Source organism: Xyrauchen texanus, chromosome 8 (assembly GCF_025860055.1).
Source record: "Xyrauchen texanus isolate HMW12.3.18 chromosome 8, RBS_HiC_50CHRs, whole genome shotgun sequence".
In the NCBI taxonomy this organism is placed as follows: domain Eukaryota; kingdom Metazoa; phylum Chordata; class Actinopteri; order Cypriniformes; family Catostomidae; genus Xyrauchen; species Xyrauchen texanus.
This window is the reverse complement of record NC_068283.1, coordinates 30,919,372-30,936,696: the sequence shown is the minus strand read 5'-3', so window position 1 is coordinate 30,936,696 and position 17,325 is coordinate 30,919,372. Positions and strand designations below refer to the sequence as shown.

At 37.6% G+C, this 17,325-nt stretch overlaps 1 protein-coding gene across 1 annotated transcript in view; it reads right to left on the bottom strand.

Moving 5' to 3' along the window:
* Positions 1 to 11,148: 11,148 nt before the first annotated feature.
* The window catches only part of xylt1 (xylosyltransferase I), a 96,753-nt gene continuing 90,576 nt past the window's right edge, over positions 11,149 to 17,325 (bottom strand). Inside the window, exon 11 of the mRNA XM_052133137.1 lies at positions 11,149 to 15,593. Within this exon, the coding sequence (XP_051989097.1) occupies positions 15,271 to 15,593 (323 nt within the window). The 3' untranslated portion in view covers positions 11,149 to 15,270. The remainder of the gene's footprint in view (positions 15,594 to 17,325) is intronic.

The window sequence follows — 17,325 nt, the reverse complement described above, 5'->3', positions numbered from 1 at the left end:
GCTAAAGCACATGCACGTTCTCGAGTTGATTGACAGGCAATGTCTGTATCTAAAAGGTAAGACTTTTATCTGTAAGGCGGGAGTTCCTTTCTACAGCCGTTGACCATTGGGTGCTCAGAGCTCCCTGGTTGGGCTTTCCAATTCATTTCAGTAGAAGTGGCCCGTCTCTGCTAAACAGTCTCTAGTTTTGTCCATGTCTTCTGAAACAATATGATAGGTGTGGATGAGAAACAGATCAATATTTAAGTCCTTTTTTATTTTAAATCTCCACTTTCACTTTCACATTCTTCTTTTGTTTTTGCCGATTCTTCATGCAAATCGCCACCTACTGGTACTGGTCAAAGATAGAGATTTATTGTAAAAAATGAATTTTTGTTTTTTAATTTCTGTTTCTCACCCACACCTAATATATCACTTTTGAAGATATGGATTTAACCACTGGAGTCACATGGATTACTTTTTAAAGCTGACTTTGTGCTTTTTGGTGCTTCAAAGTGCTGGTCACCATTCACTTACACTGAATGGACCTACAGAGCTGAAATATTCTTCTAAAAATATCAATTTGTGTACTGCAGACTAAATAAATTCATACAGGATAGCATGAGGGTGAGATGAGAGAATTTTCATTTTTGGGTGAACTATCCCTTATATTTGTTTATTGGAATAATACAATTTAATGGAATTAAATACAGTATTAGAGGTAACATAAACTTTTATAAACAGACCTACTGTGAGCACTGATGTTGTTAATCTGCTGAAGACACCAGTCCATGTCTTTTCAATATCATTTTTTAAAATTGAATTTAAAAGTGTAATTGGTGGAAAGAAATGGTGAAGATATCCACCAATATAAAAATAACTGAAAACAAAAGATTGCACCAAAAGAGCTCTGCAGAGGAACTGCGAATGTCTCCCTACACTTTCAAACTACATATATATTTATATCTGAATAATTTGCAATATACTTGAATTATATTCATATAGTCACGATTGATTCACTGTTGTCTGCCCTGTGTTTTGCCTCTTGTCATCTGTTCCCCATGGACTACACTTCCCCATAATTCCCTGCCCTCATCACTGCCAGTTGTCTTTCATTGTCTTACAGAACAACTGACCAAGAACAAGCAAACAACAGAAGCATTATATACACAGTGGGTAATGACTTAATGAAACACAGGTGAAGACAATGAAAGACAACTGGCAGTGATGAGGACAGGGAATTATGGGAAGTGTAGTCCATGGGGAACAGATGACAGGGCAGACAACAGTGAATCGTGACACATATACATTCAATAATAATATTGAATTATTTCAATACTTATATTTATCAAATCTAAATTAACAGTTTATATGTTTACATTGTTTTTATTTCTACATCATTTGATATGTTTTATGGGATTGTAGTTCACTTCCTCATTAAAGATGCTTTTTGCTTCAAATCAAAGTAATATTATGTTTCATCTCGGAGCTGGTTAGTTTGGGCAAGCACTGTTGCACTTTATTGACTTTCTTCTGGAATGAGACAATTTGGACCTGCGCTTCCAGGCTATGTGGTGTTGACCAGACTGCTAATCAGGATCCTGGCACTCTTATTCAGTACACATAGGCTGAAATGGTCTCCTATTCCATTAATGATTTTAACACCACCCTAATTGTGCCAGTGGTTGTCCTTGCTTGCATCTCCCTGCCGTTTGGAGTAGCTGTGGAGCAGGCAGATGTCTGTACGTAAAGATGACGATGCCCTTCTCTCACTGAGGCTGATGATGGAGTCGATCCAGGTTCTGTACGAGCCCCAGGGGCACCACACTAATTCTGTGAGTCCCTCTGAATAATGACTGCAGGCACACAAGGTTGACTAAGAGGAATTAGAACATTTGCTAGGACTAGTTATGTAGGACTGGGGCTGCAAACTGCTACAAGGAGGGTTAATTACAAGCACATAGATAAAGGCTAATAAATCCTGCAACATAATTGTAGGAGCAGGGGACCAATCCCACTCTTCATTCATCTCCTGCCATTTAAAGAGACTTGGCTCAATGCTGACACTTCTTAATGTGAGAGTAAAAGACTATATAGCGGCTGTGCTTACCAGATGAGCGTTGCCTCCTTTCAGTAAAAATCTAGTCATTAAAGTCCAGGTTGCTAGAGACTGTAGGTGCTGCTTGCATTTGGGTCATAATTTATGGGCTCCCAGCAGGGGTGGACTGGGAAGAAAAATTGGCCCAGTATTTTAAATGAAAACCGGCTCAAAAAATGTTGCCACTTACAAAGTTATCCTGGAAGAAAACTGGCTTCCTTCTGCTTTGACAATGTTCCCCAACTCTGAGTATTGGTTGTTCCAGCAGGACAGTGCTCCATGCCACACAGCCAGATCAATCATGGTGTGGATGAAGGACCACCAGCTCAATACCCTGTCCTAGCCAGCCCAATCTCCAGACCAAAACTCAATTGAAAAACTCTGGAATATGATCAAGAGGAAGATGGATGGCCACAAGCCATCAAACTAAGCCGAGCTGCTTGAAATTTTGCAGCAGGAGTGGCATAAAGTCACCCAACAGATGCATGAAAGCTGTGATTGTAAATCAAGAAATATTGATTTCTGAACTCTTGCTAAGTTAAAATATTAGTATTGTGTTGTTTAAAATTTGATATGAACTTGTGTTCTTTGCATTATTCAAGATCTGAAGACACTACATCTGTTTTGTTATTTTGACCAGTTGTCATTTTCTGCAAATAAATGTTCATGACATTCTTTTTTGAGGAAATTGGGAGAAATGTTGTCAGTACTTTATAGAATAAAACAAAAATATTCATTTTACTCAAACACATACCTAGAAATAGTAAATCCAACTGATACTTTTGCAGTGGTCTCTTAATTTGTTTTCCAGAGCTGTATTTAATATATAGTTTGCATAAAATACTCAACTTTCTATATAATACATATTCCTTCTTAAGTAAGAAACACGTTGCATTTTAAGCCAGACATAGCCAAAAACAAAGATGAAAGGAAACTTATAACCATTTAAATAGCAAAACACATTAAATGTGTCATAAAAAATATAATAAATCTTATTATTAAATATTAATTATGCATATGCTTTTTGTTGTTGTAGTCTAATAATGATTTATTATTATATAAAAAAATCTGAAATAAAACAATAATTTAAAATCAGCTCTGTAAATTTTTTTAAACAATCATAAAAATTATCTTTAATCTTGAACATAAAATAAGCAGTATATGTATTGGTTGTGAAATAACAATTAGGTCGATCTCTAATCACAGCATGTATAATTTCCATCTTACATGAGAATTTTTCATGTTGCATCATATAGTAGGGCACCTTGCATTTTACAAGTATATACACAAGGAAATGTATATGTGGAAAGCACATTTTCCTGTGCTAAGAGACGTTTGGCTGCAGGCTTTGTAACTCCATAGGGAGATGCTGTAAGGATTTGAGTGAAAAACAGCAGAGCTTTTCCTATTTTCCTACAGTAATGAGCATTTTCCCTCTTTCAGTTTGTATGTCGCAATTCTGCTTAAAGAAAAAAACAGAAAAGAAACCTTATTAGGGGCAAAATTGTTTGGAGTAGTGGAAATTATGCCACAACTGTGGGACAGTCGTAATGTTTGAAAAAGGTATTGACCTGTTTCAGTGACGTCACTTTTCCCCGCAGTCACCATATTTGTGACCATCAGCGGGAGGAAACAATGGCGGTGAATGGAAAAACAAACAAAAATCAATATCAAGAAAAACAACAAAAATTGCTTTTGATCCCTGCCAAGTCCCAGGAAAAGTTCGTACAGGTCTGAAGACAGCACAAATGCTTTTCCAGACATTTAAAGATATTTTATCCATGATTCATCCACGGACGCAGACGAGTCTGATCTGTGACCTGGCAAGTACACATGCCTACCGGCACATCACCTAAAACATCTTTCATTCAAAAGTTCCAAATGTTTTTGTGTTGTTTTCTGGTCTGAGTTAGTCACATTATTAAAAAAAACTTCTGTTATGATCCCATCTGTATGAATGTAGGAGCTTTTAACTCCGGAAAAAGTTTTTCTCACAGCGCAGCACAATAAAGGAATATGGAATATTGGTCACAAACATGGTGGTGCGGTCGTAGAGTGATGTCACAAAATAAAACTTCAAATATGGGTCTGGGACAAAAATGGTAAATTCTATACATGAAAGGCATTTGAAGAGTATATATATATATATATATATATATATATATATATATATATATATATATATATATATATAAAATATAGATTTTTTATAAGAAAAATATAAGAAAAGAAAAAGTTATTTTTTATAAAAAAACATCCCCTAAGACATGCAGTTGTCCAAATGTGAAGAAACCTCAAATATGAAAGTTTCTATTGCATTTATATTTATTTACTGAAATATAGTATATCATCAAAGCCAAAACCTGTAATCTGTGCAACTCAATTGGCTTTGTTTGATGATGGTATTCCATATGAACAGTTTTTGTTAAGTAAAATGAACTTCTACAGCTATCTCCTGCTCAGTGTGCAAGGAGTAGGTAACACTAAATAGGGACCCTGTGAATTAAAACCCAGCTCTTGTCTTTAGGTTCACAGTGTGCACATGGAGCTATACAGGGAGCAGTTCTCATTGTTACATCTCAGGAGCGGTGTAGCAAGGTATTGTGTTTAATACCTTGTTTAATATGTCAAAGCGCCAGTGTGTGCCTTGATATCACTCTAATTGATGCTGCCATGTGATGCCACATTTGCTATGTTGATTAATTGTTAAATAAACAGGGCTGTCCCATGCCCCAACCCCTCTCATTTCGTGCTTTGTTTGTCTGCCAACTGAACGATCCTCTCTGACAGGCATTCTGCTGGGGGATTTGAGTTTGTGCATGACTGGTCAACCTTATTTGCATTGTTTGTGACGAAGACACTGTTGTTCCAAGGCTCTGCTGGGAATTTTCTTGGCCTTTATCTCCTCGCTGTCTTTTATCTCTCTATTCACACACTTCCACAGAGCACACAGCCAGAGCTGAGATCCACTGTCTGCTGGCTCTATGACAATATTGTTAGGGATTGTGGAATCACATCCTAGAGCTGAGATTTTCAACTTTCATCCAAAAGCCTGAAATGGGACCAAGCCATGGAGACACTGATCATGGAGTGCTCTGTCTTCACTGGGGTGGATAAACTCTGTATCTTCACTTGGTTGAGGTGGAAAGAGCCTCATTGTCCTTCCCTTAAGTGTTGACTCAGTTAAGGGGATTATAGGGTTGCCCTGACTTCCTGTTTGCCATGGAATAAAGTGATCCTGATCCCTCCTCCAGCTCTTTCAGTATCTGTGCACTCTAGACCTGCATTGGAGTAACTGAAGCCAAACACACTCAGACATGTTTTAAAAGATATTTAACAAAAGCCTGTTCTCCTTAACAGTCTTTCATTTAGAAGCAGCCCTTGCATCTTGATTGTGGATTTCACTGTGGTGGAGCCTCTGAACTTCACTTCAAAGCCAGCAAGCTACACGGTGATCAGAGATGTCAGTACTTCAAAGCAGCAGAATGTCTATCTAATAACATTGTCATGATTGAAACATATTTTTCCAAATTTGAAATATAGATTATAGTGACAATGTCCAAAATTGCCTTTCCATGTTACTACTATTTGGCAGGTTTTGAAGTTGCAAGGCCGAAAATTAGTGAACAAGACAAGGTTTTATTTCACACACAAAAATATAAAAACTGGAATAATCCATTGATTATTTGAAAAGCCTTTACTTTTCAAGAAGGTAACCCCCAATAATCAAAACAAGCAAGTACAACACCCCCCCCCCCCCGCAATTGCCTAATGCTGCATGAACTTTAAAAACTAAACAAACTTCAGTTAAACATAATTTTAACCTGTGTGCATCAATTTAAAAAGTTACTCAGAGGACAAAAATGTCTGCATCCAAAAAATATTATATATTAATATTATTTTCAACTTTCACTGACCAACATCAGTCCTGATCATAACACTTTAAATGCCAGTTTGTTTACACAATGCCACTGTTGTTTTCACACACACACACACACACACACACACACACACACACACACACACACACACACACACACACACACAAATGTTGTGTTTCCATGTTTTATGGGGACTTTCCATAGACATAATGGTTTTTATACTGTACAAACTTTATATTCTATCCCCTAAACCTAACCCTACCCCTAAAACTAACCCTCACAGAAAACTTTCTGCATTTTTACATTTTCAAAAAACATAATTTAGTATGATTTATAAGCTGTTTTCCTCATGGGGACCGACAAAATGTCCCCACAAGGTCAAAAATTTCGGGTTTTACTATCCTTATGGGGACATTTGGTCCCCACAAAGTGATAAATACACGCTCACACACACACACACACACACACACACACACACACACACACACACACACACACACACACACACACACAGTTGTGTTTCCATGTTTTATGGGGGCTTTCCATAGACATAATGGTTTTTATACTGTACAAACTTTATATTCTATCCCCTAAACCTAACCATACCCCTAAACCTAACCCTCACAGAAAACTTTCTGCATTTTTACATTTTCAAAAAACATAATTTAGTATGATTTATAAGCTGTTTTCCTCATGGGGACCGACAAAATGTCCCCACAAGGTCAAAAATTTCGGGTTTTACTATCCTTATGGGGACATTTGGTACCCACAAAGTGATAAATACACGCTCACACACACACACACACACACACACACACACACACACACACACACACACACACACACACACACACACACACACACACATTGTCAATTCATTATTAAAGCATAAAGCTGTTATTTAAGCATAATCAGAGTAGGATTGTGCCCACAAACACAAATGTAAATTATGATTTTGCATTGGCTCTCACACTGCTGACAAATGATAAACATGTTAGAGAAGATGCCATTATACAGCAGTGTATTTAGACCCTTCTAGACTTAACAACTATAGCTGTTCCAGATTCACCCCAAAACAGCCATATGCTTTGTGTATCAGGTCAAGTAAAATGAGTGGTCCTTGCACAGAGGGATGTGTGCAGTGTAAAGTGGTGGTGTGTACTTGTTTCTAGTTTTTACAGGCTGAAAGCAGCGGGCTCTCGGCTGGCCTGCACTCCTGAGAGCTGGTGCATTAGTGTGCTGTGTTGGAATTGCACTCAAATGACCAAGACCTAATGGAGGCCTGGGACTGCTGTGGTATGGCACGTCCAGAGACACGTCCAGCTTAGCACACAACAGTGCTGTGAGAGAGATGGGAAGAAAAGCTTTGGCTTGTTAGGGACACACTAAATAAATGTCGTGCTAAGTGCCTGTGTCATCTGTCTCTGCTGTGTGCAGGACAAAGTGTAACGTCCTCATGGACATGTATGCCAAGATGAAGCAGTACAGATGCTTCAATGCTTGATTTCTGAGAAAAATCTATTTAGTGAGTTCACTTAAACCTAGCTTAAGTCAAATGGTTCTCAACCTTTTGAACACTAGAATTAAAGTTAAGTAACTGGCAAAAAGATTAAGCTATGTTACATGGTCTTGATCAGTGGCTCGCAAAAGTGGTCCATTATAAAATCCCAAATGGTCTCTGAGTTGATTTGATGATTAAAAAACTAGACAAAAATAAATAATTACAATTGACAAAGTGCACCAATGTTGAATTAATCGACTGAATGATCCACTCATAACAATAAAATAACTTATTTTGTTAAAATTAATTCTCTCTGCAATAACATATCAGAGTTATGCATCAGTCAGTACTTTTACATCCATCGGACCAAAACAATAGTTTTGTTTTTGTAAAATGTCATGTTACCACTTTAGTCCCACTCAAATTAGAATTTTAAGACAGAACTATTGTTCTTGGGATTTGTTCAGCATGTATACACATTAATTGGATCACAATTAACCATGGCGTTTCACACATACTATGAAAGTCAGAGGTGATGTGCAATGTGTACTTAACACTTCCATAGCTGACAAAGCACAAACAATGGAAGTGAATGGAGCCAATCCGTCAATGTAAAAAACCTCACTGATTCAGAAGCATTATCACAAGACGAAAAGAATATGCATGTTTGCATGATTTTAATGTGATTAAACCACATACTAACCGTTTCTGTGTAAAGTTATGTCCAATTGGACCCTACAATGACAGTGAAATGTATTATTTAAACAACTTTACAGCTCAAATAATACACAAGTTTTAACAGAAGCTTCACATTTCTGCTTTAATACTCACATGCCCATCAACTCCCACTGTAAGTGCCTCACTGTCACCTTGATTCTTGCTTTTCTTTAAAGAAAAGGAGGGATGTCTCAAACAAATTTTTTGTGGTTTTCAACATTATGTCAGAAATGCTGATTGAGCTTAACTTATTGCGTTTAATTGAAACTTCATTGACGATATCACCTTATTTTTTAGCAAGGGCGCCGCCATTATCCACCTTGAATGTGGACCTCTTCCGGTATTAGCCACCACCAGCTATTTTAGCGATTAAAAAATACTACATTATGTTTCTTTATATTGCAGGCTTGCAATATATGTCATCATATTATTACCATTAATTATTATTATCATAAACCTATTGGTTTGTAGTGCAAATAGTTTTCTGTTTATCACATTTTGAAATGTTCTCATCACACACTGTTGCACAGGCAGAATGAATAAGAGATCAGATGCTGATTGCCATTTAAATAAATAAATAGGCATCATTTGAGGTTTTGCAAATAAATATGAATGGAGGTTTACATGGAGACATTAAAAAAACTCTATCGTCATGCTCTCGGTAAAGAGCAGATTTTATTATTGTCTCTTCAATACAACAACACACAGCGACATATTAATGATCTTCTTACACTTTTACTATAAATGCTGACATTAGAAAAGTATCCGACATTAGGATATTACTCTGCTGTACATCCTGTGGTTGTCATATCACTAAATTCTGGTCTAATTATCTTCCTAGTTATTTACATTGCAGTCAATGACAGCAGAACTCTGTCACACTTGCTGGAAACACAGCAGCTTTCCTACTTCCACGTTGCAAAATAAGGTGAATAGGGTATAAACTAAGGCCATGTCTTCACTAATATTGTTTGAAAACTATTTGATTTAGATTAGATTAGAAGATGGCCCTTCAGTTTTTAAAGTTTAAAGCAATTTGCTTGCATGGCATTGTTTTCTAGAGATATAGTGATTCATCACCGAATTATCTTGCTGTCTGCATTAAAATTGGCAAGGATTGGTTAAGAAAGCATGAACTTGTCCGAAAGTATGATAGCAAGGCTGTAAATGTTAGGTGGCATGGCAACAATTAAGTGGCCGTATCAGTAACAATTTAGTCCTGCAGAATTTATTCAGTATACATCGTCAGAGTAGTGATAGACAGATGTGACTAAGAAGAAAGCAGCTGTGTTTCCATGCTGCAGGTGAGACAGGTGTAGGCGCTCTAGCTGTTAATTAGACCACCTTTTCCTGTTCAGTAAGTCGGTTGAAGCAGCACAAGATCGACAGGCTAAAAGTGGCTCTTTGATCCTGGATAGAGGGATGTGGGGAGTCCTGGAATCAGCCTCGGGGGACCACACACAGCTTTAGGGAGAGAGAAAACAGATCTCACCCGCAGCACCAACACTCCCTCAGATTCTCATCTTAACTGGCGTGTCGGGAGGTTTGTATAAGCATTAAGGTGCAGCGCGTCACACATGAGCTGCTTTGTGTACTGCTAATGTGACTGTGCCAGAGGTAGATACCTCACAAATGATGGCTTTCCTGCCTATACTGCTTTACAAAGCCAAAACGCAGTAACTACACCAACAGTTAAATGGAGGAAATGGCTTCAAAATATTTGGATTGTTCTGCCAAATGTGGATTTAAAAAAATCTGAATCTGAGTATAGTGCAGCCAGACATATCTGTCACAGGACAGATCATAGTCTAAGAGACCCGATTTCAGTTATAAATACTTTTTGACAAAATGTGTTGTTATTAGGGTGAGGAACCAACTTATTAAGAATCGGAATTCAAGAACCAAATTATTTTCATGACCTTCGATTCTGTTAACGTTTCTCGACCATGCATTCTTCCACCAATTTGGACGGGACACCGCTCTAAAGTACCTTGACAGTGTTTCTTGCTTCCACTCAGCAGCTTGGCAACACTGCTAATGAATCAGCAGTGTGAAACAGTGCAGTCCTATTCCAGAACTAATAGCTGTTATGTTGAATCTACAGTGCAAAACATACAGCATGACCAGTGTAGACCGATTCCTGAACTAATTATTCTTACGTTTATGCATTTGGTAGACGCTTTTATCCAAGTGCACTGTCTGTACAGTGCACTTATTACAGGGACAATCCCACCGGAGCAACCTGGAGTTAAGTGCCTTGCTCAAGGACACAATAGCGGTGACATTTGGGATCGAACCAGCGACTACACCACCACCACTCTCTATTCTTGAGTTGGTTCTTTTGAATCTACAGTGTGAAACAATCTGCACTTCCTACCGAATGAATGACTTTTATCAGCCTGTTCTTTTTAGTAAATCAAAAACTTACTGATCTGCAAATCATTAATGTTGTCATATCTGACTTGAAATTAATAGTGTTTTTGTCTCTCTTGATATGTGTCACTCTAAACAAACGGGAAATTTTCATAGTGCCACAAATACAGTACACAAATACAATAATTTTCAAAACATTTAACCTATGAATCACTTACTAATAGTTACAGCTTTAAAGATACACATTACAAGTTTTGATGAAATTAGAGGTATTTTATACAAATGAATAAAATATCTTAGCTACTAAGTCTGTTAACACTTTTTGCAAGAATATATTCTATTAAACTCTAAAATTATCTCATCATTTGGTAACAGATTGCTGAGTGCAGTAAATTCAAATGAATTGCATTTCATATTTGCAAATATGTGTTTCTCAAAAGTACTACAATAATCATTAATGGAACCGTAAAGGAACCAGAATGGTTACATTTCTTCCGATTTCCCTTCCCTTGTAGTTACTGTTTTTTGGCTTTGCAGGGCAGTATCATGTTTGTGATATGATATTCAAGCACGTTATCTGATGAGCAGAAATGAGATGACAAAGGAGATTTTATTCAACGATTCCATATAAAGAAAAGAAGAACAAAACCAAATGAACACTGATACAGAAGACATTTACAACAGCAGTTTTTTGGTTTTGTGGAGAATTTAAAAGATACAGAGATGACATGTTTAATGTTTACAGACAGAAGGTTGGGAGATCCAGGACAACAGCTAAGGCACAGAGGTCCTCTCCCATTGGAGAGATCAAGGGTGCTTTAAAGAAATTGTGCAACAGTTGCTCAACAAAACATTCCAGCACAAAGAATAACAATCTGGCATGAGATTCTCTGAAAGGCAAAAAATGTTCATTTAGAGCTGAAAACAAACCACACACTCAGACTAGTACAGCCCTTCACACACTCTCCATATTTTCATTTGAGAATTTACAGTGCCACTCAACACCACACCAAGACTTGAGCCACTTTGATTTTTTTTAACTTAAGGTTATTTACAATACTTTGAGAACATCGGTTCATTACAAAATACTTTACATTGTCATTCCTAACAAAATAGCTATAGCACATAAGAGATGTCTGAGTGATGTAATGAGATGTTTGTCATGATGTAATAAATATCTTTTTAATGTGACATATGAAATTGTAAGCAATGTGAAAAAAAGAGGTATGTTCATGTACTTGCGACTGAGGTTTGATCCGCCTACTACACTGATCACCTTAAAGGTGAAGTGTGTAATTTCGGCACCATTAGCGCCGCCAAGCGAAAGTGATAATATAATTACCATTTTCAAACAGGTTTCCACGAATGGAAATGTACCCCACACCAAAGAATCATAAATTGTTCATAAATCCATTCAAATGTAAATATTTAATTGCAACAAGTTACGTAAGATTGGTTATATTTACACAAATTAGTTCAGCTCGCGTTTTATTAACGGAATGTTCCAGGTTCAATACAAGTTCAGCTTAATCGACAGAATTTGTGGCATAATGTTGATTACCACAAAAATATACTTCGACTCGTCCCTCCTTTTCTTTAAAAAAATCAAGGTTACAGTGAGTCACTTACAATGGAAGTGAATGAGGACAATGAAAGTGTGGTTTTATCATACTAAAATACACATATCCTTTATGTCTTATGGCTATGCTTTTGAAACAGTGAGTATTTTACCATACAAAATGGCCCCCATTCACTTCCATTAAGCCAGATTTGAGCTTTTTTTTATAGAAAAGGAGGGGCAAGTCAAAATGTATTTTTGTGGTAATCAATATTATGCCACAAATGCTGTCAATTGAGCTTAACTTGTATTGAACCTGGAACATTTCTTTAAACATGGCTCATTGGGAGGCAAACATATGAATGGCTTATCTTGTCTTTGTACACTAAACTGGGATTGAAGGAAGTATTTTAACATTGAAAAATTACACACTTCACCTTTAAGCATAAGTTGTTTCTTAATATTTGAGTTTGAATATTTGATTCAACTATACAGTGGCTGAATCCTCTCTTAATAACAAGCCAAGATCTTAAGTCAGAAGTCAATGAGACATAAGTGAATAGATATATTTATATAATTTCTCTCTCTTTTTAAGAATATCAAATAATTTGCACTTTCACACATGTACAGTACTGATGTAACACCACTTAGACAAGCATTAGACACTCTATTAAAAATTTATATAACAATGCATTCCCATTTTGCACCCCGCTGGGAACATATGAATGATCGCTTTATTTAAAAATGTCAGGTCACAGCCTCCTTTGGATCACATGACGACAATGACATTTCACTGTTGGTGCACCCTGGGCTGGACACCAAATCTCTGAGGACCAGATAACAATCTGAAAATAATGGCTAGGCTAGGGTTACACAGTCCCAAGGAGATGTGCTCCTCAAATGAGAGAGTGCAACAAACCACACCAGCCCAGTTTAAATATTGAGTCATACATTTTCAATGTAAAAACATAAAAGGTTTGTAAAAATGGAGAACATGTTGGTCAAACGCAAACTTCATAGTCCTGCAAGCTTGCAATCACTAAAAAAAAGTGAACTTCCCCATTAAAAATACATCACTACAGTCAGATCCGAGAGGTTACCCTTTAATTATTATGGGTACGAGTAATCCGGACAGCCCATTCTGGAAAATGTGATGTCCAAACGTAACTCAGTTGAGGCCTCCTCCAAGCTACTGAGCTCAGGAACTTTTGGATCCAGTGTCGACATGGTGTGGATACTACCAACCAGTCCAGCTCATGTGCTACTTTGTTCATACACATTTTAAAGGAAACATGGTAAAAGTACCAAACATGGGCTTGTAGAAAAAGACTACAGATATGGCAAGCAGCATGACTGGACATTTTGAGGTCATTTAAGATCAGTCATCCAGTTGAGCTCAATGTTTGTGAAGTGAACAGCTGGACCTCAGGTGGAGGGGCGGAAAGGGTCTTTACTAACGCCCATACTAGTAGCGCATCTTGTGTTTATAGTAAAATGGTTGGGATGATCGCCTTTGTAAATAAAGGCAGCTTGTTTACAAAAGGTATTGAATGAGCTGCAAAAAACAGCATATAGACATTAGTCATTGACTAAAAAAAATATTTCATTAATATAAACACATGAATAAATAGCCAACTTACGACCCTCAACCGTACCTCTGTTTAGGGGAAAAGGAAAAAACTATAAAACAATAAAAATTTAGGAGAAATTCCATATTTTCCTCAGTGTGCCAGCACAGCTGGCACCTTCCATTTCAAGTTTTGGCAGCCTGCAGGGGAACAGCATACAGACAGAACTCAGATTGCCAGCACGCTCATATGGGAAAACGTCAATAATTTGCCACTTCAGAGAGTCTCTGACTCGAGAGCACATGCTACTCCAGACTCTCTTGCCTAAAGAATTGTGGCAATGTGGCCCAGACCTCCTCTACTTGTCAAAAGCTCAAAATTAATTCAAAACAGATGTTTTTCAACCAATAACTTATTACAAAGTTCCTGCAAGTTTTCCTTTTAAACAAGGAGACTTTTTATGGGGGTTTACAGACTTTAATTGCCTACTTGACTGCATTCAATCCAGTGAAAGGCTGACAAAGTGTTTTTTCCTAAACTTCTGGAACCTGCAATGTTGGGCTCAAGACAATTATATATTATCTAAAATAATGGTTGTAATAAGGCAGTAGTTCTCAATAGGCGATTGTGGCCCATTTTCCTGCTGTAAAGACCAGCATTGCTTGTCACCAACTTATGTTGTGCTTTGCTTTTCAACTAGCTTAACCAGCTTCATCAGAATGACCGTACTGATCAACTAGTTTGCATTGCACTAGACAACATTAACCAACCTAGACCAGCATGGGAACTGCATGCTGGATAAGCCAGTCGTTTTAGCAGGGTTGAACTGTACTGTCAGGATAAAAAAAAAACAACAGTGCTTAATGCAAATAATGTAACTAAAGGTGAAAATTCTTTACATGTCATCAAAGGCTGTGCTTCCAATAAAAATTTACAGAATGTTGCTGCAAATTAATCTGCCACTTTGTTTAAGCTAGCCAAATTAGGCAGATGCCAACATGGACAGGTATTGCAACATTCTCGAAAGCCTAAAACAAACAAACATAAAAACAAAGAAACTGTGGGGTAAAAGATTACAAGATCCAGACTACATTAAATACACATCACTGCTTGATTTCCAATGTAATATCTGGGTTTTAAGAAACGGTGTAAAAAGGTATAGGTTGAAAAACACTGATTCTATATTTAAGGTAGGTGTAAGTGATTGTGTTTTCAAATACAGAGGCATACTACAAAAAACATACCTTTTGGTCTTTCAACCAGTGTTAAAATCCGTTCTGTGCTTAATATCCCAATTCCAGCATTCATCAGCAGCATCATCTGCTGCATTCAGTTAACAAAGATTCAATCACAGTAACCAAAATAAATAAAATAGAGAGAAGCGTGACAGCACTCGCATCACTAGAGCACACAGAGTTTAAAATAGCCAGAAGGTGCACATTTATAATTTGCAAAAACGTCCCAGCGCACACTTGGTCTTGTGTTGGACAATGGGGCATTTTGCTCAAATTCACATGAGCGATGCTGGAATATAAATAAAAAATGACCTAAAAAATGTTGTAAAAGAAGGCAAGTCTTCAGAGCAGCGAATGCTGCTACCTGATTCGTCCGTTGGCTCTGGGTGGGCCTAGCAGGGACTTTGGGTCAGGGCTTAGAGAGCTCCATGCTGTTTCTCTGCAAGTCTGCATAACTGGACAGCCACTGGGGCCTGTGGAGCACACGTCCACAGCTGACCAAACCTCGCCCACTAGACTGTCCACCCAGCTCTCCAGTTCGGCCGCTGTGAGCCCTGCGTTGTGCTCAGCAGCCTCCACCTGACCCAGATGGACCGGAATATTGAGTATGGGGTTCAGGCCATGGAAACTCTGCTCCATGTATCTGTTCTTGGCCGGACCGTTGTGCATTCTCAAAGCATCCTCTGTTAGAAACAAGAGAAAGAAGGTTGTTTTATTCTTTAGGATGCAAACGCTTTTTTAAAGAGATGTTCCATGGTCAATACAAGTTAAGCTCAATTAACAGCATGTGTGGCATAATGTTGACTGCCACAAATTTTTTTTTAACTCAGCCCTTTTTTTTTTTTATAATAAAAAAGCCAAAATCAGGGTTACAATAAAGCTCTTAAAATGCAAGTGAATGGGGCAAGTCCATAATTGTTTAAATTACACATGGTTTCAAAAGCATAGCCTCAAGATGTAAACATTATATGCATTAACATGATTTTTGAGTATTTTCCAGTGATACAGTATTTACCAGATTACAGGGTTTACTGCCGTTACATCTTCATAACAACGAAGTTGTAATTCTGGATTTAGCTTTACACACTTGTGGTTAGTAAACACTAAAACAATGTTAGCAGGTATAATGTTTCCATCTTGTGGCTTTACTTTTAAAAAACTGTGTATTTTCATGTTGATGTACATGCCTCATTCACTTCTGTTGTGAGCATGACGTTGATTTCCAGGAAGTGCTCCTACTGTTGCAGCACCAAGAAAACTCTTTAAGCTTTTTTTATTGAAACCTGTTTGGTTGTAAAGAGTAGCATCTCTTGTTTCGTTTGATAGGCTTCTTTAAAATAATCCATAAATTTTTTCACGCTGACAAACATGGAGTCCACATATGTGGAAAATGGGACCATTTCTCTCAAAAGATGAAAAAACATGTAATTTATTTTTCTCCCCTTTTTTTCCCCAATTTGAAATGCCCAATTCACAGTGCGATCTAAATCCTCGTGGCGGAGTAGTGACTCAACTCAATCCAGGTGGTGGAGGACGAATCTCAGTTGCCTCCGCATCTGAGACCGTCAATCCGTGCATCTTATCTCGTGGCTTGTTTGCGTTACCACAGAGACAGCGCGTGTAGAGGCTTCACGCTATTCTCCGCAGCATCCACGCAACACTCACCAAGTGCCCCACTGAGAGTAAACCACATTATAGCGACCACGAGGAGGTTACCCCATGTTATTCTACCCTCCCTAGCAACTGGGCCAATTTGGTTGCTTAGGAGACCTGACTGGAGTCACTCAGCAAACCCTGGAATCGAACTTGCGACTCCAGGTATGGTAGTCAGCGTCATTACTCACTGAGCTACCCAGGCCCCCCCATGTTAGTAATTTTATAATTTTCAACTATATCTGTGAGTCATTTAGCTTCATTTTAATATACATTTTGTTATCACTGTACAATTCGGTTCTATTCATTAACACAAGTAAATACATTCCTTTATTTTTACTATGCATTTTCTCATTGAGAATAAATGTATTCATGCAAAAGCTGAAAAAAAGTTGCTTTCAGAGGCTTTATATGGAGTTAGGATGAAAATAAGGTGCATTTCGAACTGTTCTGAGACCAGTGAAGACAGACAGCACACAAAGTCATTCACTAAATAGGGAGCAAGGGAGCATCCTATAGCTTTCTATGCAGCTAAGTGCATTCACTCCTAAAATCCGACCAAAAGTTTAGTTTTAAGCTGTAGATGATTTTTGGACAACTCAACATGTTTGGCAGACAGGGGACAATAATAATCAGTACATAGATTCAGAATTTATCATGCATTTTTGTTTAACATGGTTGCCAGTGATTTGATGATGCTGGCCATAACTTTTAATCAGAATTATTTATTCAGCTTTATAGAAAATCAGCTGTAATGTCAAA